A 27,422-nucleotide genomic window follows, 5' to 3' on the forward strand; every position below is an offset into this window, starting at 1 on the left:
GTTCTCAGCGTGACACTCTTCCACCACTGGTGCTGCCTTCCAAGCAAATGTAATAATTTACCTTTGAAAAACCCCAGGTAACCTGAGATGTGTGGTTGCATTTTGGTGGCTCTAAACATTTATGCTTTGTCAAAATGAAGTAAGATACTGAAAGAAAGGCTTCAAGGTGGTTGTGAAAAACAGCCGTCCTTTCCAGACACACTAATCATGAGGCTGCTCGTGTGGATAGCTGGTCCACTCTGCAAAAAACCTCATTAAACCACTCCACTCCCCTGGGAAGAAGCCAGCTGCAGCCTGTAGCCAGCGGTTCTTTGCACACAGTAGGGAATATTGCTGCTGCTTAAAGGAGGCTTGGAGAGCCAGCTGTGCTACACCTGGGCTCTGAGGCTGCATCCTCACACTTAGCTCAGAAAACATCAGGACCATCTTTCCTGCATTTCAGGGCACACAAGGCCTTCTCATGGCTAGAGGCAGCCCCCCTGGCTAGACATCAGAACCCTTCCTCTTCAACATTCACCAAGCCCTATTGCCATCAGACTGCTTGGAGATGAGGTCCAAAGATGAAAGGCTGTGCCTGTTCACATAGGGCATAGTATCTGGGAAGCAGGAAGCACACTAAAGTCCTCCTCCTCCCACTCCTCTTCCTCTTCTTCCTCCTCTTCTTCCTCCTCTTCCTCCTCTTCTTCCTCCTCCTCCTCTTCCTCCTCTTCTTTCTCCTCTTCCTCCTCTTCCTCCTCTTCTTCCTCCTCCTCCTCCTCTTCCTCCTCTTCTTCCTCCTCCTCCTCCTCTTCCTCCTCTTCTTCCTCCTCCTCCTCCTCTTCCTCCTCCTCCTCTTCTTCCTCCTCCTCCTCTTCCTCCTCTTCTTCTTCCTCCTCCTCTTCCTCCTCTTCATCCTCTTCCTCCTCTTCCTCATCTTCCTCCTCTTCCTCATCTTCCTCCTCTTCCTCCTCTTCCTCATCTTCCACCTCCTCCTCTTCCTCCTCTTCCTCCTCCTCTTTTTCCTCCTCCTCCCACTCCTCCTCCTCTTCTTCCTCCTCCTTCTCTTCAGCAATGAGGCATGTGACTTACTTAAAGGTATGTCCCAGAACAGCTGAGCAAACACCAGACAGAAAAAGCCATCTTAACTCTCATCCCTCTCAGCAGCTGGGCAGTTGTTTATCAGCTCTGTCTCAGCCTCTGTGGCTTAACTCACCCCATCCCAACCCTCCCTTGATGATTCCTACTGAGAAGGCCTTGAGGCTAACTGCCTACTTCTGCAGTCTCCCTCATGGCTAGAGGACCAAGGGCATGGAGGAAACGTCTACAAGGAAAATACAGGGAAAAGGGGCCATGTTCTGAATCAGAGGAATGGCCATTCTACTCCTTGCTCCTTTAGGTCTCCTAGACCTGAGGTCACAGCAGTAGCTGTAACTGCAGTCTTGTGGCCATGAGGGAAAAGCCAAGAGAAATACCTGCAGGTCCTCATGGAGCCCTCGATCTAGCACATCACCCAGATTCATGCTTCCTCTAGGTTTTCTGCCCTGAAAGACACCAAACACCCTCCATTTGTTTCAGGCACCAGTTGCCCTCCATGACTTGGAGTCCAGTGTGCCTCTAGCTCCCCGGGAGGTAGTCAGTAAACAGGGAGAAAGTCCTGGGTGCTGAATACTAACAGGTATGCTGGGGGGTGTCCTGATTTGGGGGAAACTGAAATAGCTTTAATCTGCAAACTTTAAAGGAAGGCATCACAGGGAGCTGACAAAAACCAATGACATAAAGTTCACTGTTGCTGTGATAAAAAAAAAAAAAAAAGCAGCTGATAGGTGATGCTTGGGTAGAAGCCAGGAAAGGTGGACAGCAGGGCCCAGGTTACACACAAGCCTCAGGTGCTGTTAATTACCCCCTGTTGTTGTAAAAATATATAAAACAGAAAGGTACGGATTGGTCTTTTACCCCGCTAGGTCCGCACCGCGGTGCTCTAAGATATCCGCTAGATATCTTGGCGGAAACACATCCCAGCCACATGTTTTCCTACACTCCAACCCTCACATAAAAGAACACACAACACAGTAACCTTAGATCCAATTGGTAAGATATAATTGCCCACTTAAACATACAAAGCCCAGTACTATCCATCCCTTGAGAACATTAATAACAACCTGTAAATACACTGAGCAGAATCTTAACATCACCTGCCATCTTGTCCTGCCACGGCTTCTCAGCCCCTCTCTCCTCTCTGTCTCTCCTCTCTACCCTAGTCTCCTCCTCTTCCTTCAGACTTCTCTCCCGCCCATCCTTCCTTCTCCTCCAATGACAGGCCTCCTTCTATCCTGTACCTGCCTCACCTGTGACATCATCCTACAACCCCCCAAAATGTAGCAGCTTCAAACAACAAGTGATAAATGTATTCATTTATTTATTATCATGGCTTTGTAGTCCCATAGTGTCTATGGGTCAGGTCCAGATACAGCTTGACCACAGAAGCAAGAACTGATGCAGAGGCCATGGAGGGGTGCTGCTTACTGACTTGTTCCTCATGGCTTGTTCAGCCTGCTTTTGTTGAGTTCAAGGTGGAAGCTGAGAAAACTCACTTCAGAGACATGCTTAGAAATGAAAGCTTTATTTTCTGAGTGCTCAGGGAAGTGTCAGCTCGGGATCTGAACCGCATCCCTCAAAGGAGATTGTACATTTTTAAAGGATGGGAACACAAAGCCAGGGGAAATGGAGGCGACTGTTGCATTGACTAGTCATAGTTTGCCACAAGGGGTTAAGCGGGGAAGTTAACCTTGGTGACTGGGCCTTATCTGGGTCACCTGGTTTCAGCATCCTTAGTCAGCTTCCACAGACAAGACCGCTCCTGGATGCTGGCCCAGAATTTTAAAAGGTTAAAGGAACAACAATCAGGCAAGCTGCACACCATCAATTAAGTCAAGACACACAACACATTCAAGACCTGTGTGCCTTGGTTAGATAGCGGGACAACAGCATCGTCCCTCCTTACATCCTTTACAGCTTCACAGACAAACATGGACATCTGAAGTTGGGTCCCAGGGTCTAGGGACATGAATCAGTTTTGACTCTGGCAACACGATGGAACTTGTTCCCGACATGGCGGGACTCAGGAAACTGTCTCTTAACACTTTCTTACAGAACCCAGGAGCACCTGCCCACTCACATACGTAGCTGTTACGGACACTGTTTCTTGTGCTCTTTGGTGAGTGTAGCTCTCCCTCAGTCCCTGGCCTAGTCAGCACCTCTGAAAAGCTCACACATGCATTTGGCTTCATCTGAGAGCAAACAAAAAAGCAAGGGAGGTGAACAAGCGGGAGGCTAGAGTCCCTTTGTAACCTTATCGCAGAGCTGGCACCTGGTAGCTGTATTCTGTTGGAAGCAAGCCACTACCTCCAGCCTACACTCAAGGAGGAGGGGGGATTACAAACAACTACCAGGAACGAAGATTGGGAACTCTCTAAAAGCTGCCGGCCACAGGTCCCTGGTTTAGCTTCTTTCTCTTCTTCCTTATGGTTGGGGAAGGGAGAGACTGAGGCTCAGAAAGGAGCTTTGGTTTGTCTTTGGCCTCAGACCCTGAGAGGCCAACCAGGAGTCAACACCAGGCCTGACTTGTTAGTACTTCCCTACTACCCCTGAGACAGCATAGCCAGAGTCAAGAGAGCCGGCTAGCACACAGCCAGGATGGTTCTCCTCTCCTTTAACCACCTCAGTGCTGCTGTCACAGAGTAGGGAGGCTAGAGGCTGGGCTGGGCCTTTCAGAGTCCTCAGGTCCCAGGTAAAGTGTAGGGGTAACATCATGCTGACGTGTTTGCATGTCTATAACCTTCTCACACTTCAGAGGAGTGTTGGGGAGGTTTGTGTGTGCGGAGGAGAATGACTGTTCAAATGTGTGGCAAAAGTTTACTATTGGGGAACTATAGGTAAAGAATATGTCATAATTATCTCTACAGAAGGGTTTTGCCGCTGTTTTTTAAGTCTAAAATTATTTCAAAATACAAAGGTTTTCAAAAGTGCCACCCTGGAATCTCTCACAGATGGCATAGCAGGAGTCATGCAGACTGCTTTGGGCCTGGAGGCGATGAAAGAGCCCAGGGAGGAAATCAGAAAGAACAAATACAGAATCTGAGTTTGGACTGTCTAGATTCCAAACTTGGCCCAGCACCTCCCGAGGTTTCTGAGACGTACAGTACGCATTCAAGCCTGACAGACAGAGGGTTTGGAGAAAAGGTCGTGACATGCGACGTCGTTAGCAGCACCTGACACAGACCCTGGACTATGGCGAGCTCTCCATGAACATTGTTGTCATTGCCGCCTTGGTATATCTTGTAGTGACGGGCCATGGCTGTGTGTGGTGTAGGCTCTCATTTAGACAGTTGTCTCCACGCTAACTTCCTGACATGAGTTTTTGTCCCTTTATAAGCAGGGTGGCCACTGGAGGTTTGGATGTGTGTGACAGCATGAAGAACCGAATCCCCGTGGTGCTCCTGGCCTGTGGTTCCTTCAACCCCATCACGAATATGCACCTGCGTTTGTTTGAGGTGGCCAGAGACCACCTGCACCAGACAGGTCAGTCAGAGACGCAGACGCTGCAGACCTGACGGGGCCTTTGTTTGGCGTCATTATTATCATGAGTAAGACTGCTTGGACAAGTCATTCTCCCCTTAAGTTGTAGAATGTATCTGCATGGGTAGAAGACTCATGACCCTTAGCCGTATGGCATATGCAAGTCCATCCCTTGGCACAGAGCTGATATGTCTCAGAGTCCTTCTTCCTCGCTGGCCTACTGTGGTCCATGAACACGGACGGCATTGGGAAGGGACAGTTTAGGGAAGCTGCCCTACCCAGGGCCTCTTGGATACTCCCCACGTTCACCCACACAGCAGCAAACAGGGAACACATGCCTTCAAAATGCCCCGCTGCTTGCAGCAAGTAACAAATGGTCAATAGTGGGAATTGACATTTCTCCCTCTGAAGAATAGGTTTTACCCCGGAACAAACTGTTTGATGTATTCGCAAATAATATTTTATGTCTGCATCATGTTTTCATAAATGTGTTTTGTATTACTATGTTGGCCCAAATTTTTGCCTTTAAAAGCACTTTTATACCAGAATCAATTCCTATTTATTTTTAATATTAAAAAAAAGTACTTGAGCAAGATGTCAATCATTCACAGAAATCATACATAAATGTTGGCTTATTTTTATAGAACATGACTTTGTTTACAAAACACACTTTTATAACTGAACAAATGATCATGAAAATAGATTCATAGTAAATAAATGGTTTTTATAAAGGAATTTTTTTTTTCGAAATACAAGCAATGCAGTTAAAATTGCTCATTGGACATTAGTAGGCAATATATCAAAAAATGTAAATGCCCAGTAAACATGAAGGTAGGTCCCGCAGATCACTAGAAATAATGCCAGTACACACAAGAAGAGGAGAACATAGCCAGGTTACATTGTATCATGAGGGCAGCACCTGTGGCTGCAGCAGAGCCCCAGGCTCGCCACCACCTGTCACTGGGCTGTTAGCTGCCTCCCAGTAAACATCAGTTGCAGGGGTCAGTAGTCTCGGCCTATGAGGCTGGCAAAGGTTTAAGACTGGCAGAGCCCGGTGCTAGCAGATTAGAGAGGGAACAGACCCTTGTGTTCCGGAAGTGATCCCATCAGCCACTAAAGAGAAGCTCAGTATTCTGTTCCCAAAAAGTATAGAACCAACAGCTATAATCACAGAAGGAGATAAATCACTCATTGAAACCAAACCAGAAGCAGCAAAAGCTAAAGCAGATGTTAGAATTAACAAAGAGATAACGGTAATCAATGCTTATGTGCCATAAGGTCAGTGTTTAAATAAAAGCACAGAAAACATTAAAAGGCCCAAATCAAACTCCTAGGGTTGGAGGGAAATGTGGGAGGTGAAAACACACCTGCTAGTATTATAGTTATATGTGCATATGTCCGGATATAGTATATTGATGATATGTGCATATGTGTGGATATAGTATATTGATGATATGTGCATATATGTGGATATAGTATATTTGATGTTACTACAGTAATATCAAACATCACAGAAAAGACAAGGCAGAGGGCAGATACGCGAGGGACCAACCAAAAGAAAATACAGAGAGAGAGAAAATAATTCTAAAGCAGGAGTAACCATGATCAGTGTAATAACTTCAAGAAGTGTTACATGCCTGTTGTTGGAATCTCAAAGGGCAAAATCACAAAGAGAGGAGGAAAGATGTTTGCAGAAGTCAAGGCTGAAATGTGTCCAGATTTGATGGAAACAGCCCACAGGTCCAAGGAGCCCAGAAAAGCCAAGCTTAACAGGCAGGAGGGAAACAGCCCAAGGGGTGCGATCCTCAGATTTCTCAAAACCAGAAGGAAGACAAAAATCTTAAAAGCAGCCACAAAAGACCAGAACTGAGGAAGACAGCCAATGCCCTGTAGCAAATTTACCGGGAGAATTCAGTAAAATGATTTCCTTAAAGAAGAGTAAGAAAGGCCCTTCAGTCCAGAGTTCTGTAGCCAACTCCATAGCCAGCAGAAATACCCTTCGAAGATAAAACCAAAATAAAGACAGTTGCAGAGATGGGGGGACTCATCACCAGCAAACCTGCACTTCAGAAGTCATGCTCCTAAATTCCCCTGGGTAGGAGAGTAACAGCCAGGAGTAGGGGTTTCCCTGAGGGACTGCAGAGTGGACCACACAGGGCACATATGACAAAGATGGGGCAAGATGGAAACTTTTGACATTTAAATGTCTTTAAAAGGAGGTTGACAGTTTAAGTGGAAATTCAATATTGTAGGATCCCAGCCTACAATACCCTACCTTGGGACAACATTAATACACTGGTCTAGAGGGGCAGAATGCAAGTATTTTCTGCCTGTGAAACAATTTATGTTTACTTAAGATAGTCATGATATTAATGATAAGCATTTAAACCTCAGTGTGTGTGTGTGTGTGTGTGTGTGTGTGTGTGTGTGTGTGTGTGTGTGTGTACAGATGCACATGCATACATCTGTGAAGGTAAAAGGACAGCCTCGGGTCGTGTTCCTTGGATGCTCTCCACCTTTTTGAGATGGGCTGCGTCACCGACCTGGAACGTGGCAAGCAGCTTGGCTACACTGCTTGATGAACCTCAGGGTTTTGCCTGTCTTTACCACCTGAGCACTATGATTACAGCCACATAAAACCAGGCTGTGATGTTTCGGGTGGGTGTGACTCCCATAGACTCCTGTTTGAATGCTTAGCCCATAGGGAGCAGTGGCATCATTAGGAGGTGTGGTCTTGTTGGGAGACGTACTTAACTAGAAACTGTGGAGGTGGGTTTTGAGGACTTAGATGCTCAAGCTACTCCCACTGTGATGCACAGTCTCCTCCTAGTGGGGGATCAAGAAGTAGAGCTCTCAGCTCCTTCTCCAGCACCATGCCTGCCTGCAGGCTGCCCTGCATCCCACCATGGCAATAATGGACTGAACCTCTAGAACTGTAAGCCAGCCCCAATTAAATGTTATCCTTTATAAGAGTTGCCGTGGATGTGGTATCTCTTCACCAAAAGAGAACCCTAACTAAGATGCATGCCCAGTTGTATTGTATGGGGTCTGAGGATTAAACTCAGGTCCTAATGCTTGAAGACAAGCACGTTGTAGCTTGAGCCATTGTTCCTGCCCTAAGCCCCAAAACTTCAGGGCAGGCACCTGTGGCTAACAAGCAGACAAAGGAAATGATTTAGCACTAGGATATACTCAGTTAATTCAAAAGAAGAAAGAGGGGATAGAAACATGTGGGACAGACAGAGAACAAGTAAGATGGGACACCAAAACCTAATGATATCGATAATCACCTTAAATATAGACTGGCGGCACCTGGTTTATTGGTTATCACATCCAGTAAAATAAGCAATGCAGAGCTCTCCACAGTTGAGCTGCCTCCTCGTCTGCAGGGGGATGGATCCCAAGACTCCCAGTGGATGCCTAATACTGACGATCTCATCAGGCTTGATGAACTGCATTTCTTCCTACATACTTATAATGAAGCCGAATTTATACATTAGGCAAAGGAAGATATTAACAGCAGTGGCTAGTAAAATGGAATGACTCTATACCAGTACACTGTAATAAAAGTTATTTAATATGTGTGGGCCCTTTCTGGAGACTTTCATTTAATATTTCCATAGAATAGTTGACCATGGATAACTGAAATAGAAAGCAAAATTGCAAATAAGAAAGAATTATGTGTAAAAAAATCACATCTTACATGTAAAAATATAGATATGTTCAGGGGAAAGGAATTGAAAATTGTCTCACACGAACACCAATTAAAGAGAAGCTGGAGTTGCTGTCATATCAGAGGACAGAAATTTCAGAGGGAAGAATATTACCAGGGATAAGAAAGTCTTTCCATAATTACAAACATAACCTCAGTTCCAGAGTACTGAGACCCAGGGCCAGACCATGTGCAGGAGTGAAAGACCTTGTAAGACTCAGTCTAAATGGTTCTCCTTCAAAATCCCTCCCGTCAGGGCTCAGAGAACCCTGCAGAAGAGGAAGTGGGAAGAGTGTAAGGGCCAGAGGGGACGGAGGACACCAAGGAAACGAGGCCTTCTAATCTACTGGATCGATATGAACTCATGGAGACTAAGGCAACATGTACAGGGCCTCCACGGGTCTGTACCAGATGGGATCTAGAGCTGAAAGAAGTAGACATGTGCCTCCATCCCTAACCCAGGGCCATCTCCAGTTGATAACCACTCATAACTGGGACGTTGGCTTTCCCCAGGGGAGACTCACTAGGGAAACAAACTACTCTTAAGGGTGGGCTGCGTGCCCAGCAGTAAATGTCCAATGGGAAATGAACTCATAGCATCTTTGGAGGTTGTCTCATAATGTCATGTCAGAGCTTTATAGTCTTGTTTTTCATCATGTATAATATATATTACATGTTACATATTATGTATTATATACTCTATATTATGTATTATGTATAATATACGTGGTAGTTTAAATGAAAATGGGCTACTTAGGGACTGGCTCAATTAGAGGCTGTGGCCTTGTTGGAGTAGGTGTGGCACTATTGGAGGGATTGTGTCACTGGTGGTGGCTTTGAAGGCTCAGAAGCTCAAGCCAGGCCTAGCTTGTCCCATTTTCTTCCTGCTGCCTGCCGATCCATACATAGAACTCTCAGCTTCTCTAGCACCACACCTGCCTGCAAGTCACCATGTTCCCCTCCGTGACAATAATGGACTAAACCTCTGAAACTGTAGGTCAGCTCCAATTAAATGCTTTTGTTTGTAAGAGTTACTTTGGTCATGGTGTCTCTTTACAGCCATAGAAACCTTAACTAAGACTATACATACATAAAATGTATATAACTTTGTCCATGAGTTGGAAGACTCTTATTAAAATTTATTTTATTGGCTTTATTAATAGGTTTTTTAAGGACATTTTAATACAAATCACATGATATGCTCAGCCCGTCCCCCATACCCCTCTACCATCTACTTTCTCAGGAAAACCTCTCCAAATTGTCCCACAGATTCATCCTAATTACAATAGGTTTTCAGTAGCAGGAAGCTGATCCTAATATTTATACAGAGATAGAATTGCCAGGAGAGTAACAATGAAGAGAAATACAGTTTTAGAAGATTGTCATTATCTGTCTTTAGAGATAATTATCAAGCTTGTGACAGTACCGTGCTGCTGCAGATAAACAGATCAATGGAACCAAGGGGCCAGAGCTGACCCCATTATGTAGACAGCTGATCTTTGTGAAAGTACAAAAGACAACATGGTAGGCAAGGAAGTTTTTTTTCCATAAATGGTGCTAAAATAATAGGTTATCCATATACAAAATGTATTTAATTCATAGATCAGAGCGTACTCTAATTCAAATAGATCATAAGCCTTAATATAAAAGCCCAAACCTACAGAATTCTTAGGAGCAGGCATAGGAAACCATCTTTGTGACTTGGGGTAAAGCTTTCTTACATAAAACACCCAAAGCGTGATTCATAATGAAAAACAGTGGTCAGTTAGAGTTAATCAAAACTGGCAGACGCTCCCGAGAGACTCAGTTAAAAGAGAGAGAGAGGACAAATCACAAAGCCAGAGGAGATCTTCAGGTTTCAGATTTGATAACACTGGGATCCAGAATGTACAAGGACCTCTGGACTCAGAGATTAAAAGAACAGTAGCAGGCGTCACCCAACAGATAGGTGGACGGCACATATTATCACATGAAAGGTGCTGAGAGGATGTTCAGTTAGGAGCAGGGTGACACCTGTGAGGACAGGACAGGAACATTCTCATCGCCCACGCTGAGGAAGGTAAATGGGGCAATGGCTGCTTTTAGTGGCCTTGCAGTTTCCTAAAAGTTAAATGTCTACCTACTATGTCCGTGTGCCTAGATCTGTGCATCTGTGCATGAATCTCAGAGCAGCTTGAGTTATTAAACATGCCAGCCTGTGAATCTATGAGCAGATTGTGAGTGTACTCATCAGGAAACAGAACAAACCAATAACAGAGATGAATCTCAAAACCAATTGTGCTGAGTGAATGAAGTCAGCTCCAAAGGAGCACATTTTATATCCCATTTCCAGAAAATTCTGGAAAACACAAGTCAATTTACAGTGATAGCAAGTACAGTAGGAGCTCAGGGGCAAGGGAGAGGCCTAAGGCAAGACATAAGTAAAGATATGTTCCTGTGTTCAAGGATATACATGTGTGCATGCCTGTGTGCGTGTGCATCTGGTATCAAATTGGGGGCTAGAAGTAGCTCAGGAAGTAGGGTGTTGGTGTAACATTAGGATCTTGCCTCAGATCCATGGCACCTGTGTAAAGTCAGACATGCACACACACACACACACACACACACACACACACATCTCAAATTATACTTCTTAAATAATTTATTGTATGTCAGTTATATGTAAATCAAATTACCGAACAGGATTGGGGAGATGACTCAGTAGGTAAGAACACTTGCTGTGCAAGTATAACAACCCATGTTCAAATCCCTAGCACACGTGTAAAAAGCTGTGCACGGCCACACATGCCTACAACACAATCCAGCATTCTGGGGAGGAGATGGATCATGGGAGCTTACTGGCCAGCTAGACTAACAAAAACAGTGAGCGAGTTCACTCTGTCTCAAGGCCATAAGACAGAGGATGATGAAGATTCCCAAAATCCTGCTCTGGCCTTGACATGCACATACATGAGTGTGCACACCTGCACATTCCTATCTTTGCAACACACACACACACACACACACACACACACACACACACACTCATACACTCATACACTCACTCACTCACTTACCAAACTTTAAAAGGTTGAGTCCACAGAGTTGGCTCAGTTCTATATAAAATTCCATAAGTTCTTTAGGACCAATGGCCCAATGTCTTTAACAAATAAATAAAAAGAAAGAGGAATAGGAACTGTATAATTCAGCAGAGGCCCAAAGACATAAATGAAATATTGTGTATAGACCTAGTTTGAATCCTGATTCAAACAAATCAACTATAAAGTGGTATTCGTGGAGAAATTTAAACCCAGTTGGATAGTAGAGGTTACCACAGAATTATTTTTCTCAAAAAGAGCTATGACTTACATAAAATAAAAGGTGCCCTTCATTGCATAGAAAGACATGTACACAGCCATAGCTCAGTATTCCTTTCATACCTTAAAAGGGAACATGAGACACTCTCACTTCTACCCAGGCTCCAGGATTGGAAGTGTGCCATAAACATGTGTCTGTCCATAGGACCTGGCCGCTGAGTACCTTTCCTGCCAACCATGACTCATCAGAAAGGTCTCTGGCTTTCAGGATGCTGTGCCATGAGGCTCCAGGGCAAAGCTTGTTCTCCTCTATTGAATGAGCCACTTGTCAATCAGCTCCACCTAAACACATGGACACTGCAAGTACCTACCTGCCGTGTGCCTGCAGGGTCTCCTTCTGCCTGGTGGGAAGGCTTCGCACGGCCTGGTGAGGTTTCAGAGAGCTCTCCTATCTCCAAAGGTCACTGTAACCACCAAATGCACAGACAGTTGGTCCTATGGCTGTATTACACATTAGATTTGATTTGTGTCTCTTGGTAGATAAAGGGTAGATGCCTCCTTGGCTGCTGCCTTGCCTTTATTCTCAGCCCTTCTTTGAAAAGCTTTCATTTTTGCAAGCATGCACTGGACTCTTCTACCTGTCCCGGGAATGACTCTGTGCGTTTTTTTCAGCATCCCATAGACACTGCATCTTCTCCAGACCAGGCGTGTGCTGCAGACAGGGTTGGCAAGACTGCACCTGCTGCCAGGCAGTGGTGCGCAGCCTAACTGGCAAGAGGACGGAATCCAGATAGAAGACTGAGTGCAGGGCTCGGTTGGTGGGGGAAGGAGAGGCTCAGGATGGATAAAACCTGGACATGGGAGAATCGCGCCCCGCTCATGGGAAATGCAGCTGACTGGGTGTGGGAGGCGCAGACATAGAGAGGGTCTGCGTTGCCATCATGGGGTGGTGCTCTGGGAATTTCCCTTCCCCAGTCAGGCATCATCTCCAACTAACCACAGTCCCGGATGCCTGCTACCACCTCCCACGGCCGGATGTGTGCACCAACCTCGATCCAACCCCGTGTCTCCAGGAACAAGCATTTAAATGATGCATTTTCTCTCCATCCAAAACAGATTGCCCTTAAGGCTGAGTGAAAATCTGGACCCCCCAGCTGACTTTTTCCTTTTTCATAATGAAAACAAAATCTCCCTTCTGTTGGTGAATTCACCCAAACCAACTCAAGGTTCTATGTGGTACTCGTACATAGAAATTGAATTAAACAGCCTGACACCCTTTGTTTACTACCTTTCAGTGGATGCTGGACTCTCCTGCTGTAGCTCTCCACCATTTTTATTTTGAACCTCTTCCCCTTTCTCAGCCAATAACCTTCTACCAGTTGGAACCCATCTTCCTTTACCTATTTCTTCCTTTTTCTCTTTCCTAAATAACACAACCTTGAAAATGGACAGAAGTGCTCTAGTATGTCAAAAGTATTTGCCCATTGGCCCTATGATACTGCATCTCCCAGTGATGGGGTCAGTATAATGGATGGAAGTGGAAACACTGGTGGATTTGTGTGACCAATCATCCCCCACCAGAGCTCCTCTCAGTGGGTCAGTGCCACACCCAGCATGCCAGATCCTTAACCTGGAAGGCTGTTAGGGAATAAATTATGGGCCAGAAGACTGAGAAGTGCCCATGGATTGCCCGTGCCTTCAGTCACCAGCACTTGCTGGCTTTGCACCATGTGCTCTGAGGCTCCACAGGGACTCTCAAAGGAAAGGCTTCGTGGACGAATTTGCATAGTGGGATGTCGGCGGTTCTTAAAAGTTTATTTGGGTTCTGTTATGCTTGCTTTCTGATTTCAAAAGAAATTATTCAGCCAAACACACGGCTAGTCAATAGCTTCAGACACACCTAAAGCATTCGCTGAATCTATTAAGCATTCGAGCCTGCATTTCTCTGAAGATGTTGGATGCATTCCCAGTGGTAAGTGGTTGTTTCCCAACATGCAGTCACAAACTTACAAATGGAGGCTGAATTAAATTTAAATGTTGTTTTCTGCTATTTAGATGGTTTAGTGTTTTCTGATCAATATGCTTAGGCATTGGCCTATGTTTCAACAACAGTCCACTTGTATTTCCTTTTTAGCATCACATCCTGTCAGCTTAATTAAGACATGCCTGTAGCAGTGAGCTAACACCTGTTCATTTTTTGTCTTTAACTACATTTGTATCATTACTTCCCACACTCTGGAAGTCCTAGGTGCCCTGAGCAAACTCATTCACTCTTGAACACACACCTATGAAGTGACGTTACTGATTTTCCAGATGAGGAAGCTTGGGCAAAAGCTCAGGGAGAGAGAATATCTTTATCGAAGTCACACATTTAGCCAGTGGTAGAGCCAGTTTCCCCTCTCTCCCCATAACCACCGTGCCATGCTTCCTCTGTTCACCTAACAAACCCTTTCCTGACTGACTGCACTGGGTGCTATGCTAGACTGAAGGACACACAGGAGCAATCCTCATGGTAGGGACAGACAGAAATCAAATCTAGAAGTAAAAACTATCAACATGGCATATGTCACTAAGGGGACATTCTGATAGCTATTACTGTGAACTGTATGGTGGTGATTTGGCATACAGAGCATCCAGGGAGGTTGTTTCTAAGGTTGTAAGTGACTAAGCTGGAGTAGGACTGTAAGCATTATTTAGTTTGTTAGATGTGAGGCTGGCTGGTTGGGGACTAGAGGTGCAAGGACACTTTCAACCTGGGAGTTAGATGTGTAAAGACCCTGCAGCAGATGACAATGAGGCTCTTCAGGCTGTGAGAGGAGAATCAACTCCTCATCAACCTCTCTTTTTTTTCTCTGTTGGACATGTGAGCCTACACACTGAACAAAGGATGCCAGGAAGCCGGTAGGAGACAGCCGAGGCAGTGTTTATAACATAGTTGTCCTGGTTTAACTATAAATGGCCCCTCATAGACTCATATATTTGAGAGCTTGGTCCCCAACTGGTGTTACCGTTTGGGGCCTTTGGGGGCTAAGGCCTAACAGAAGAAGGTTGGGGTGTTTGCTGGCCTAAGCTTTCATTTCCAAATCTCATCACAGATGAGAACCATCTGTGGCACAAGCCCCTACCCCTGGGACCCGGCTGCACCAGCCACTGTGCCTCTGAGCTCAGTGTCAGTCCCAGGCTTTCAGCCTCTCTCTAGTAAGATCCCTGTCACTGCAGGAGATGACACTGCAGCTCTGGAAAACCTGGAGTGGATGGGCAGAGACAAGCTGGGTATTAGGAAGTGGTAGTTGGAGCAGGAGAGAGAGGCTACTGTACTATCTTCAAGGGGGGCAGCTCAGTCCTGAGAGTGAGGCCTGCGAAGAAGGAAGATATTGGATATGTGTGTGAGACCATATGAACCTGAACCTCTAATGCACTCTAGGACAGAGTGGCAAGTCCCAAATGAAGACTTTTCTCAGCCACCCTGGGAGGTGGCTCTTCTAGGTGGCCATTCTGGGGCAACTTCAGAGCAAAGAGGATAACAGGTCAGCCAGGGCAGAAGTGTGCTAATGTGGCGTGGTAGAGAGGGGGTGGGATGGTAAGACACTTTGCTTCGAGTCTTGCTGGGAGTATCCTTAGAAGGAGTGATCTTGGAATCCTGGGAAGATCAAGAGTAAAGACAGACAGAGCACATGGCTGGTGAGAGGTAGGGTCAGGACAGGTTGAGCATTCAGAGGCAGAAGCACGGGCCTGACAGAAGTGGTAAATAGTGGCTCAGGAACGGCCAAAGCTCTGGAGGTCCAGGTGTGACGAGGTCTTAGGTTTCCAGATGTTGAGGAAGGACTTTTAGAGATGAGGAAGTGGGGGTCCAAGGTAGCTCTTGTGTGCAGACTTGGAAATAGACTACCTAGTGGTCCGATTAGGGGCGAGGAGACACATGTCCGAGTCTGAGACCCATGTACAGCCATGGTTTTGTGGATTATGGCAGGATCTATAAGGACAAGGAAATGTGTTGTGAGGACGGAAGGGAGTGTGGGAGGACTGAGGCAGAGAGAACTGATCCAGGCCGAGGAGTACAGACTCTTAGAGGTGACTGTGGCAGAGAGAACTGATCCAGGCCGAGGAGTACAGACTCTTAGAGGTGACTGTGGAGAAGGTGGTAGACATTCCCCAGGCAATGCTCTAAGCACAGCTGCACCTTACAAAGCTTACAAATCTGCTTCTGCATCTGAGGAGTGTTTGAATCATGGGCCACAGAGGAAACTGGGACTGGATCAAGAGATAGATAACAGAATTGCCCGGGATGGTATTACATGGGTCATGATGAGGAGGAGTATGTTTCCAAAGATGCTTAGGTAGGGTCACTACCTGTGACTCTATGATAGGGAAACTGAGGCATAAAGAAGGTACTGTGGGGCACTGCAGCCTGCCTTCAGCTCTCTGTCCCCAAGACCAGTGTCATTTGCATACCCTTCCATGCTGCAGACAGAGGCTGCAGACAGGTTATTGTTGAGGTCTCCAGGTGTGGAATTCCAGGAACACATCTGGTCAGGGTAGAGTCTTAAGTCTACAAAGGAGAACAGGAAGTGATCACAAGCTAATTTTAGAGTCCAGAGTGCCAAGTAAGAACAGGCATTAGGTGAGGGGACCCAGGGAGAGCCTTTTACTCACTGAACAGAATCTCTGCCATGCACATGAATCCTTTCAGCCCTGGATTGCTGCCTAGCAGAGCTCAGCTTGATCGCCTCCAGCTCCCAAAAGTTCTGATTTCCCTTAGATGTCCCAACTCACAGGACAAAATGTGAATCCAGGCGGTAGAATCCAGGGCAGATATCACACCCCTCCCTGTGACCATGTGTCACAGAAAAGGCCACTGGCTACAGTCAACCTTGGTGTTAAGGCCTTTGAGCAGCCACATGACCCTGAGCAGTCTACTCCAGCCAGAGTCCTGTTTCCTTAGTTGTCCATGGCAATGCATCTCTGAACCTGACCAGGATTATTTATTTTAAGGCGTCAGTGAGAGGCTCACACTTTATATCCAGTGCATATCTGACCTCTGTTGTTGCATTGTATATAAGCCCCAGCCCAGGGCCGGCCATGACCAGAAGGGTTAGCATAATCTTCTCATATCTATGCATGGAGGAGAGGGAAGCCACAGAACAGTATCTTCCGTTTTCTCTTAGTCCTTTCTTGATACTTTATGATGTTATTTCCTAACGATCCTGCCCCACGTGCCTGTGGCATCCCGGATTAAATTGCATCGTAAAGATAACAGCCCAGCCCAGAGGCTTGTCCTTTTTTGCTCCCCTTTGGACAACCTTGAGGAGGGGAAAGGTATTTTATGGCTCCTGGTTTTTCCTCACAGTGACTTGCATTTTAAACGGAGGCCTATTTATTATAACATCATCTGTGCTTCCCGTTATCCATGTTAAGTAAAACTGTCTGATCGGAGTCCGGTGTGATGCACAGCCTTTGCGTGCCCTGCGGTGTTCATTTTAATTCTCTGGTTGCGCAGTGCATATGGAGAGAGTTAAATGCATCGTGATAAGGCAGTGCAGTACAATCTGAGATAACAGGGAAATTAAGCTGTAATAATTCCATTTAAGCCACTGACAGCCCCAGCTCTGGGTCTTCTGGGTTTTTGGAGATACCGTGAGAGCATAAGTAAATACTGTATAAGCCCAGCATGTTACTTTAATCTGGGGCTCACACGGACATGTTTTAATCAAACAGAGTGATTTTAATATATATTCATGGGCAGCATTCCAGCTTGGTCTGAAGAGGAAGGGGGAAAAAAAAGCCTTTGCCTTCGCATTTCTAATTTAAAAGAATTTTCTAGAGAAGATGGGTTTAAGAATGTTGAATTACTCTAGCAATTGTTTTGAACCAAGATAATTTTTTCCCCGAGGCTTCGAGGATTTGAGGGTGTGTGTGTTACACTCTTTCAAAAGGAGATGTTTCTCTGATTTAATAAGACATCGGCATTTTCCTTGTTCTTCTGTTTCTTCCTTGAGATGTGACTTAAGGGAATCAAATCCTAACCGTATCTACGAGGAGGCAGTTTCTGTGGCAGGCACAGCGACAGACTCTGCCGATCCAGGCTGCTCTACAAGCAGCACCCCGCACCGGCCTGTGTGCTCCCTGCCCTCAGCTCTTCATGGAACCCTGCATGTGACCTCTTCTGTCCCGTGCTATAAAATGGGCATCCCATTATTCATTAACTAAGACGCCCCAAGTCCCTTCTCCTGCCCTCTCATCATCTCTTCCTTTCTCCCAAACAAAGACAAAACTAAGACACAACAGTGTACTTCCTTATCCCCCAAAAAGAGTTAATGTAAGCCACATGCAACAGGATGCCAGTGTCTGGGATAGATGAGGAACACTCCAAACTCAGCCATCAAAGCAGTCAGCCCACCCAGGAAAGGGGCAAAGACATGATGAGACATCTCACTGTGGAGCATCTGCAGCTTGTAAATAGCATGTGGAAAGACAGCTAGCATTTGCCTGTGAGAGAATGCAGCCGTAGCACCACAAACAGCATCACTTCACACCTTCTGAAACAGCTAAAAGCAAGCTCTTGGCATCAGCAGATCAGGAGGAGTGCAGGGAATCTGGATCCTTCCTAACTATGGCAGGAGAGTAGCATGGCCCAGTACTCCAGAGAGGGTGTGCTGTCATAATATTATAAAATGGGCAGTCTTTTTATCCCCTCTAGGTCCTGAACCGCAGTGCCCCAAGATATCTGCTGGATATCTTAATTCCCAGTCAGCAAAGCGTCTCACCTGATTTGCTCCATCCCATATCACACTGCTGAAGGCCTCTCTCTGAGCCTGGCAGCAATCTCTCTACCTATCTAGTTCCCAAGGCAGGTTTCCATGCCGGAAACACACATCCCAACTCTGTGGCGGTCCAGACCAGCCGCCCCACACTCCTTTACACCTAAATCTGCACAAGAAAGAACGCACAACACAATAACCTCTGATCCAGTTGATAAGACATAATTGCCCACCTAAACATACAAAGCCCTGTACACATGCATCCCTTAAGAACACTCATAACAACCTGTAAAGGTACGGTGTGCAATCTTGACGTCAGCCTCCATATTGTCTCCCGGCTCTCTCTCTGTCCGTTCCCATCTCCTACTCTTCCTTCAAACTTTTCTCCCGCCCATCCTTCCTTCTCGTCCAATGACAGACCTCATTCTCTCTTGTACTTGCCTCACCTGTGACATCATCCCACAGGAGTGTGACAGCTTCTTACGGAGTAGACATGGAGCTGCCACATGAACCAGCAGTTGTACTTTGGAGCATTTTCCCAAGAGGAATGGAAAGATGTTTGCATAAAAACTGGTACACAAGTGTTCAGTACAGCTCTGCTCATGCAGCCAAAACCCAGAAACCACCCAGCTGCCCTTCAAGCAGTGGCTATATTCACAGCACAGAATTCTGCACTGTAAAAGATGAACTGTATGCCCAGCACCTTGGTTGAATCTCCAGGGAATAGGACTGAGTCAAAAATGCCATTCCCAAAAGGTCACGTGTTATGTGATCACACTTACATAACACTCTTGGGGTGAGAAGAGTATATAAGAACAGATTAATGGCTGCCGGGGATGAGGGGCAGGGGCCTGGAGACAGGGGAGTGGGCATTGTAATTAGCAAGCAACCCGAGACGAGGGTCTTGTCCTTGCAGTAATGGGAGTGTTTGTGCCTTTATTGGTGGTTACATGGAAACCATAATGAGATAATCTCAGCAAAACTATCCCACACTCACACCTGTTATGCACATGCCCTTGAATGAGTGTATGTAAAACAGGAGATGTCTGAGGAAGGTCACTGGATTATGTCAGTCTGTTTGAAATAGAGAATCAGATCCTGTTTGAAATATTGTAGCATGTAATACTGTAGATTGTTGCCATTGAAAGTAATGGGTACATGAGATCACTCTGTTCTTTAAAACATGCGAGTCCATAATCATCTCCAAAGGTTTAACAAGGAATGCACAAGAAACAGTAAGACCACATTGAGTGTCTTCCGGTCACTCCCCTCTCTGCCAGTGCCTTTCAGAGGTTAAATGTTAATGATCTTGTTTTGCAGATAAGGGAGCTGAGGCTTGTAAGTGTTTAGCAAAACTCAGGTATCAGGATCCAGAACTAGAGCTGCTTCTGAACCAGTCCATCAGGCCAAACTCTGAGATCCCAAAGGAGAGAGCTCTGGGCTTGACGTGCCAGGGCCGGTAACCATCTCTGCCTTCCAGATAGGAAGTGACCAACACTCAGAGTCAGGGGCCAGCATTTGGCATCTTTGCTAAGCAGACCATCACAACAACTCGGAAAAAGAACATTCAGCAAAACCAGGGGAACATCAGAGCAGACAGTCGGGGAGGCAGAATTCCCAACAGCACAAAGGGCATTAATTAAAATGAACTGAATAGATGTTTCTGTATAAATATTCGTAAAGATGAGGTTGTCAGGACAGAGTTAGACCTTGGGGAAATTTATGAGTTCCTGATAATTATAGGGAAAATAAATTGTATAGGACAAAATCATTTAAGAATAGATTTTATAAACTAATGAGATTGGGTGGTTGGGGGTTGGGTGGAGGGAGTAGGGAGGATGAGCAGAGACTCCGCTCTGGGTGCTGTGCTCACAGCTCTGACCATCAGAACACGGAATCGCATGCCAGAAAGGCTAGACACATATTTAAAGTCTACCAGGATGCCCTGGGAGAACTCAAGATGAAATACAAACAGAATCAAATGAGCCTCGCTGTGTTACAAATGAATAGATAGATAGATAGATAGATAGATAGATAGATAGATAGATAGATAGATAGATAGATAATGATAGATAGCTGCCCAGCGGAAGAGAAAGGAAGAACCTAGCCTTGGCTCCTTGAAAACGGCACCAGGATGGCTCTTGCAAGGCTCAGAATTGTTGTGCACAGGTTCATTCTGCTCCCTACAGGGAGTGGCTGGGCACAATGTCTGTATGCAGATACTAGGGTCATACAGGGAAGTACCTGATGATGGCTAAGAGGATTGGAGAAAGGCACTCCAGTAGAGTTAGGGAGTCTATCATGGACTCCAGGGCTGACTTGGAATTGGAGGTTTCCATATTAACACATAGTTCAACAATCCCACACATGTACGTGCACACACACATGATGAATAGCCATAGAGAGGGATGGAACTTGTGTTCTTGTGGATAGATAGGAATACAAATATACATACAATAATATACAAATGTATTACAGTAACTATCCTAGATGAGCCTTATAGTAATGCCTGAGGGTTGGATTTGGGTCTTCTGACGTGTGCTCAAAGAAAGGGAAGAGGGACAAGGAGGAGCTGGAGCAGGGAAACGACGGTGTGTGTGTGTGTGTGTGTGTGTGTGTGTGTGTGTGTGTGTGTGTGTGGCGAGACAACTCAGTTGGTAACATTCTTGACACACAAGCATGAGGACCTGACTTTAATCCCTAGGACCTAATAAAAAGTCAAATGCAGAAATATACACCAGTAAAGCGGTAACGCCAGTGCTGAAGAGGCAGAGACAGGAGGGTCCCACTTGTGGAGGTCACTATCGAGCCAATCTAGCTACACATACACACAGGGGGCGGGCGGGGTGATACAGAGGGGATTGAGAAGGAGAGAGCGAGAGAGAGAACAACCCAAGTCTAGAAACAACAAAACTTCAATAGCAGTGAATGCAGCTAGGCCCCTTGGCTTCTAAATGCCATTCTTCAGTAAAGGACAAAGGGGCACCTTGGAATTTTTGAATTGCTCCCAAGCCTGCTGGCTAGGGCTACTGAGATAACTGAAGCAGGGGGATCAGAAGTTCAAGGCCAGCCTGAGCAACTGAGTGAGAGCTGTCTTAAAAAGTAAAGGGGGCTGGGGTGGCACAGCAGTGGCAGATGTTTGCTTCACTTGCCTAAGGCTCTGAGTTCACGCCTGGTACCACAAAGAAAGGGAAGAGGGGCAGGGAGGAGGCCAGAGTGAGGACATGACGAGCTAAGCCTGGACATCTTAGGGCTCCAGAACACAAGGGCTGAATAAATGCTGAGCGCATGCCAGAAGACCCAGAGCCAGCCCACAGGCGTTTCTACTAGGCTCATCTAGGATAGTTCAAGAAACAAACTTCATAAGGATACCAGCTTACACTGTCATAGAATAGAGTCCATGTTGATAAAAATACAGGAATAAAAAAATGCAAGCAAAAGGACAGGTGTCTTCTTACAGTAGAAGTATAATTAGTACTATGGAATGAAAGTTGGAAAAAGAAATCTGCCCCTCACAAAACATCACAGTAATGATTGTCATGGACCAGAGTCATGAGTGGATGCTAAAATTAGTAACGGAAGGCACAATAGGAAATAGGGCACTTGCATAGTCTCACAGTGTTTTTCTACAAGAACTTATAGGAGAAAATGGTCACATCACTGCTGGGATATGGCAGAGACCAGCTTAACTAGGTATCAAGGTTAATAAGCCCAGAAGCAAGACATGTCGGCATCCGGAGCCCTCAGATGGGGCGTACTGAGAAGGGTTCTACCCTTGCTTCTCAGGAATGCCTGCCTAAAGTATGTAAGCTTAACAGAACGAGAAAATATCAGCGCAGAGATGCCCCAAACAGTAACTTGCCAGAACCTTTCTAGAGTCTAGATTTTGGAAGCCTGGAAGCCAATTGAAGGAGACTAAGGATACAGGACTAGTGCGCATGCGCAGCTGGATCCCAACCAGAGACAGGGATCATGGGAGGTGGGAATCATGGGTAGATAGTGCTGAGTTCTGGTTAATTTTCTGCTTTAGGAAATCTGCAACTCGGTTATTGAAAATATTAAAATTAGCAGTACCTGAGTGAGAACGACATGAGAACTCATTACACTTACTATCTTTGCAGCTTTATTAAGCATAAATTAGACATTGCTTAAGTAGGGTTGCAAGGGATACGAATTACATTGGAGTCTTCTAGATATTTCAGGAAATGTATTAGAGTAAAATAAGTCATTTTATTACACGAAACCAACAGAACAGCAATAACAATAGGGGGAATCGTTTCTTACATTTTTCAAAATATTTTTTACCCTTTAAATATGCAAAATAATCCCACAAGGTTGGCTTTTCTCTCCTCTCCTTCTGCCCCTTTTTCCACCCCCCACCCTTCTCCCCCTCCCCATCCCTCTTCCCTCCTCTTCTCACTTTCTTTCTCCCCTCTCTGACTCCTTCACCCCTACCCTATTTTAGGGATGCAAGCTCCTATGAATCTTAATCTAAGAGGTTCTTGGTATTGTTAATTGAAATGCTTATAGCTCCTTGACCCTGAGGTGTTCTTTCTTGACACCCATCTAGATATCAACACAGGCTGTGCCATGAGGTAAGAGCAAGTGGGCTGACATTGCCTTGCAAAGTACCACGAAGTAATAGGGATTCATCCGCACATAATCATCTATCTCTCCATGGTCCTATTCTAGGTGCCCTGCATCCCTTTTCCCCTTTGAGAAAATAAGAAGGGCTATGCCCACAAGTCAGCATATTTGGAAATCCCATAGGTCGGTGGTCTGCCAGAACATCCCTAAGCTCATAGCACGCGGGGAGTATGTGTATACACCTGGTGCTTAGCTGGTGCTTATACACTGCAGCAGTGTGGTACAGCATTTCTGTTAAGATCACGTGGATTCAGCTCCGAGTCCAGCAATTGATCATCTCGGTAGTGCTGGGATAATTAAACTGTCTGTGTGATGACTTGCCCATGAGGAGAATAGGCAGGATAGTAACACCTCTTCCAAAGGTCCCAGAAGGATTAATAAGATAGTAACGGTAGGGCTGGGGGGATGGCTCCGTCAGGAAAGCGTTTGCCTCAGAAGCAGTAGGGCTGGAGTTTGATCCCCAGTAACCTCGTAGCAAAGTGAAAAACAATGGCTCAATATTGTCCTGCCACCATTTCACAAGGTGTGCGAAGTCATTCCGTCTTTGGATTGTGCTGTGTTAGATGGTTGATTTTCAAAATTCCTGTGTGAGGACCTTCAAAATGACTCAGTGATAAAAGTTCTTGCTGTCAAACCAGTAGGCCTGAGTTCAGTCCTCAGAACCCATATGATCAAAGGAGAGAGTTTACTTCCGAAAGTTGTCCTCTGACTCTACACATGCATCCACATACATACATACACACATACATACATACATACAAACATCCATCCATACATAATGTAGTGCACACACATAAATGTAAAAAAAAGTAGGTTCTTAAAAATTGCTGTTCAAGTTGTTGAGTTGAATTTCATCTTCAAAAGGAATCATTCAGGAGATGGAGAGATGGTTTAGCATTAGAGCACTTGCCGCTCTTCCAGAGTTCCTGGGTTCAAGTCCCAGATGGTGGCTAACAACAATCTATAACACCAGTTCCAGGGAATCTGACGCCCTCTTCTGGCCTCCACAGGTACTGCACTCACAGAGTACACAGACACACATGCAAGCAACACACCCATACACATAAAGTAAAATTTAAGCTTTAAAAACTTAAAAAACACTTAGTGGATTCTGATTTGAGATCAGCTAGGAAGCAACGTCTAATAGTATCTGAAATGGCCTTGAACATGCTGCTAGTGTATGTGTTTCTATATGAAGCAGCATTCTCAGCATTGACGATTCATCAAATCAAAATATTGTGATCAACTGTGAAAAATGTTAAAGATGTTGTGTCCTGGAGAATCAAGTATTATTCAGTCAAGATTTAATTATTCACATAAAAACAAATAAGTAGTTTCTAGCTCATTAGTATGTAAAACTCGTTCTCAACCTCGCTTAATGGTAAAATTAAATCTATACCAAATAACTGTCTTGTGGTAATTTCCTGTATGATTTATTATCATGTCTGTATGTCTGGTGATAAAGCTAGGTACCCAAGGTCATGTGAAATTTTCTTGGGCAAAAGAGGTTTGAGTAGAATAAGCTCAAGAAATCTGTGATGTGGCTCGCCGGTCACAGTGTAGTACACATTGTACTGACACTGTGAATGGTACAAGAGTGTCACGTTGTTATTGGCTTGCATGGGAGGACGTGGAGTAGTAGCAGTGAGTGCTATAGTCATGGTGTTAGCCGTGATCTTGTTAGCCATAGCGTGATGCCAGTAATGCTGCCGGTGCAATAGTTATAGTGAGGATCGTGGTGTTGGCCAAGGATGCTGATCGTGGGTTGATGATGGCAGATACTTTGGTGATCGAGTGCACGGTGTTTCCCAGACTATAAATCAGCATTTAAATCTGGATAACAGAGCTGGGATATGTGTGTTCTGTGCAAACTCCTCCAAATGATCTTATATACATCCACGGTTATAAAATAATGACCTGGGCTAGGGGCATGACTCATTGGACAACCCTTGTCATTATAAGTGGAGGAGTTCAAGTCTCCAGCACCCATGGAAAGCCAACGTAGTAGCCTATGCCTGTGATTTCCGCATTTCAATATTGAGTTGGGAAGTAGAGACAGAAAAACCCCTAGGAGCTTGCCGTCCATCCAGCCTGGCCTGTGCGTGGGCAAACAGCAGAGACCTGGTCTCCAGCAGGGCATAAGATGAAGTTTTTCTTTGACCTGAGGTTTTCCTTCAACCTCTAGATATGTGCTGTGGCTTGGGCATGCTCCTAACCTCCTGTCCCCCTCAAACACATAGATTTAAGGGGGGAGTAAGAATTTCTTTTTGTCTCTTAAGTAATGCATCCAAACAGAAGCAGGCGGGCCCGTGATGCAATCCGTCCATGTAGTTAGTGTAGTGTTCATTAGTCCTCTGAATGCTCATTCAGCACAACGGTCCATGAAAGCTAAAAGAGCTAAGGAAATCCAGGGACTCCTGTCACCTTCCTGGAGTTACTGTCCACACCCACGTGTTTAGGGCTCTCAGGAGATCTGCTGTCTACAGTCAAATCTGGTCTCACGCTGTCTACTCTGGTGTTTGCCCAGCACGTTCCCTCACTGAACACCTTCCTTGGAGGAGGCACTGGTCCCTATTAAGCAATACACAGAACACAGAGAGAAACACAATAGACTGCATTTAAAATGAGAGGAAAAATACAACTTAAAAAAAAATCTCTCCACAGGGAGCTGTTGTCTTAAGTGTTTGTGGGAATGCCTGCTTTAGGTGAGTTTAAATTATGTCATATATTACGAGTGGAAGGAGCATCCTAAATGCACATAAGCAGAATTGGCCGAGGTCTATATTAGGCATGTAAATTCAAAGGTATTATTGGAAACAAACCTCAACAGTGAAATCACATTAACTCAAGAAAGCATTTACTACCCGAAAACCCAGTTCCCTTTATCCTGCACTCATAAAATTGCTAATCTGAGCATTATACAAAGTGGTCCTTGTTTACTTTGGAGCCCCTGCCTGGGTGACTAACATAGCCCTGGGTGGCTGAAAAGAAGGTATGCGTCTCTCCACCTGATTCCCTTCTCACCAGGGAAAAGTGAAACTGCTAAAGCCCACTGCCCAGAGAGCAGCTTGGGTGCTCAACAAAGGTGCGATGGTGGCCCTTTGCAGGCCTCTGAGGAGCTGATGTCGGTGCCAGAATTACCTTGCCTCCTCTGATCGTTCTCCCCAGAGTCTGTCTTCAGCAGAATCCCGTTCCAGGATTTTGTTGCTGCCTGGTTTCAGGTGCTGAGAGGTTGACTCCTGGGTCACTCAGGTCTCTTCCCTAATTCAATGTGTTAACCTTGAGGGCAGAGTCCACCACCCTTCCAGATGTGCTTAAAGAATTAGGAAAGTGGTGCCCTGGCTTCTGTACACTGGGTAATTATTAGTCTTAACATGAAGGCGGGGCAGGGGGGGGAGCTAAGCAGTTTAAATTTTATCCATAAAATTGAGCCCCGTGTTCCGACACAGCATTTAACTCCATGACCTATTTTATTGAATCCCTTGGCAAATCTTGGATAGTTTCCTTAAGTGTAAATTACCATGAAGGTAAATTGAAAATGTATCGAGAAACAGGCAAGGAGACTCGTGCAGAGTCACGGAGTCAGCAAGCTTCATTCGTTCCTGGAATTTTTTTTAAAAGTCTCCTTTCAATACAATTAAAACAGAAAGAATTGATTTGATTAGCAAGGCTTCCCTTCCCTATGTCGCCATCCTCACTGAGGGTGGCCCACTTATCTGTCCAGTCTCCACAAAAGCCAGGCTACCTTTCTCTGAGCCTCTTCTGAAATCCAGAGGCTAGCCCATGTGCCAGCACTGACCATCCCGTGGCCGGCTACCTCCCTGAGGCTGAGGGCTCATGAGCCTCCCTCCAGGCCCATGAGGGCTGTCTCCATATTTATGAATGTCTGAGAGGAAATAGTGCTTGTGGTGAGAAAAGGAGGCGGGGTTAAAATTTTGAGATTCAGTGGTATTTCCTGTGTGCCACCCACCGTGTCTGCCCACAGCCTGGTTTCTGTTCCCTATCCTAATGCATTTGATTGCTACACCAAGGCTTTTGAAAGGTGTGGTATCATTTAATCTCGTTGTATAAGTGAAGGAAGGGATTCCGGTGACATAATTTCCTGAGTTTTGTAGGAAGTCTGACCGTTGGGAACAGATGAAATGGCAGATTCCTCACCTGCCGGGTTATCTGGTTGTAAGGAGAAGAGCCGCTTTGCATGGGTTCCATCAAACAGAGGCATTCAAGGCAGATTTGACCTACTTCCCAGTAAGATGAAGGGCCATACACCTAGTCAGAAGTGCCTGCTGGCAGCCCGTCCCTACAGAACCTTCACACCGGCTTTCCAGACCCGAGGCCCCCAAGAAGAAGAGGGTAGTCAGCTTCTGAGAAGCCACAAGAGCCTCGAATTTTCTAAGTGCTTAAAAAACCACTGGCACGCACCTATATTCCCAGCACATAGTGGGTAGAGACAGG

At 45.5% G+C, this 27,422-nt stretch overlaps 1 protein-coding gene across 10 annotated transcripts in view; it reads left to right on the top strand.

Moving 5' to 3' along the window:
- Nmnat3 (nicotinamide nucleotide adenylyltransferase 3) overlaps positions 1 to 27,422 on the top strand; it is a 117,405-nt gene that overhangs the window by 49,294 nt on the left and 40,689 nt on the right. For 4 of the 10 annotated variants that reach the window (XM_063265801.1, XM_063265805.1, XM_063265804.1 and 1 more), the window contains one exon: positions 4,412 to 4,557. The exons of 1 other annotated variant lie outside the window; for it this stretch is intronic. In XM_063265801.1, the coding sequence (XP_063121871.1) occupies positions 4,449 to 4,557 (109 nt within the window). In that variant the 5' untranslated portion in view covers positions 4,412 to 4,448. Of the gene's footprint in view, positions 1 to 3,129; positions 3,194 to 4,411; positions 4,558 to 27,422 lie in introns of those variants that run through there. 5 more of the 10 variants (XM_039081775.2, XM_039081772.2, NM_001395702.1 and 2 more) reach the window with 3 other exon arrangements.

Source organism: Rattus norvegicus, chromosome 8, assembly GCF_036323735.1.
Source record: "Rattus norvegicus strain BN/NHsdMcwi chromosome 8, GRCr8, whole genome shotgun sequence".
Taxonomy (NCBI): Eukaryota; Metazoa; Chordata; class Mammalia; order Rodentia; family Muridae; genus Rattus; species Rattus norvegicus.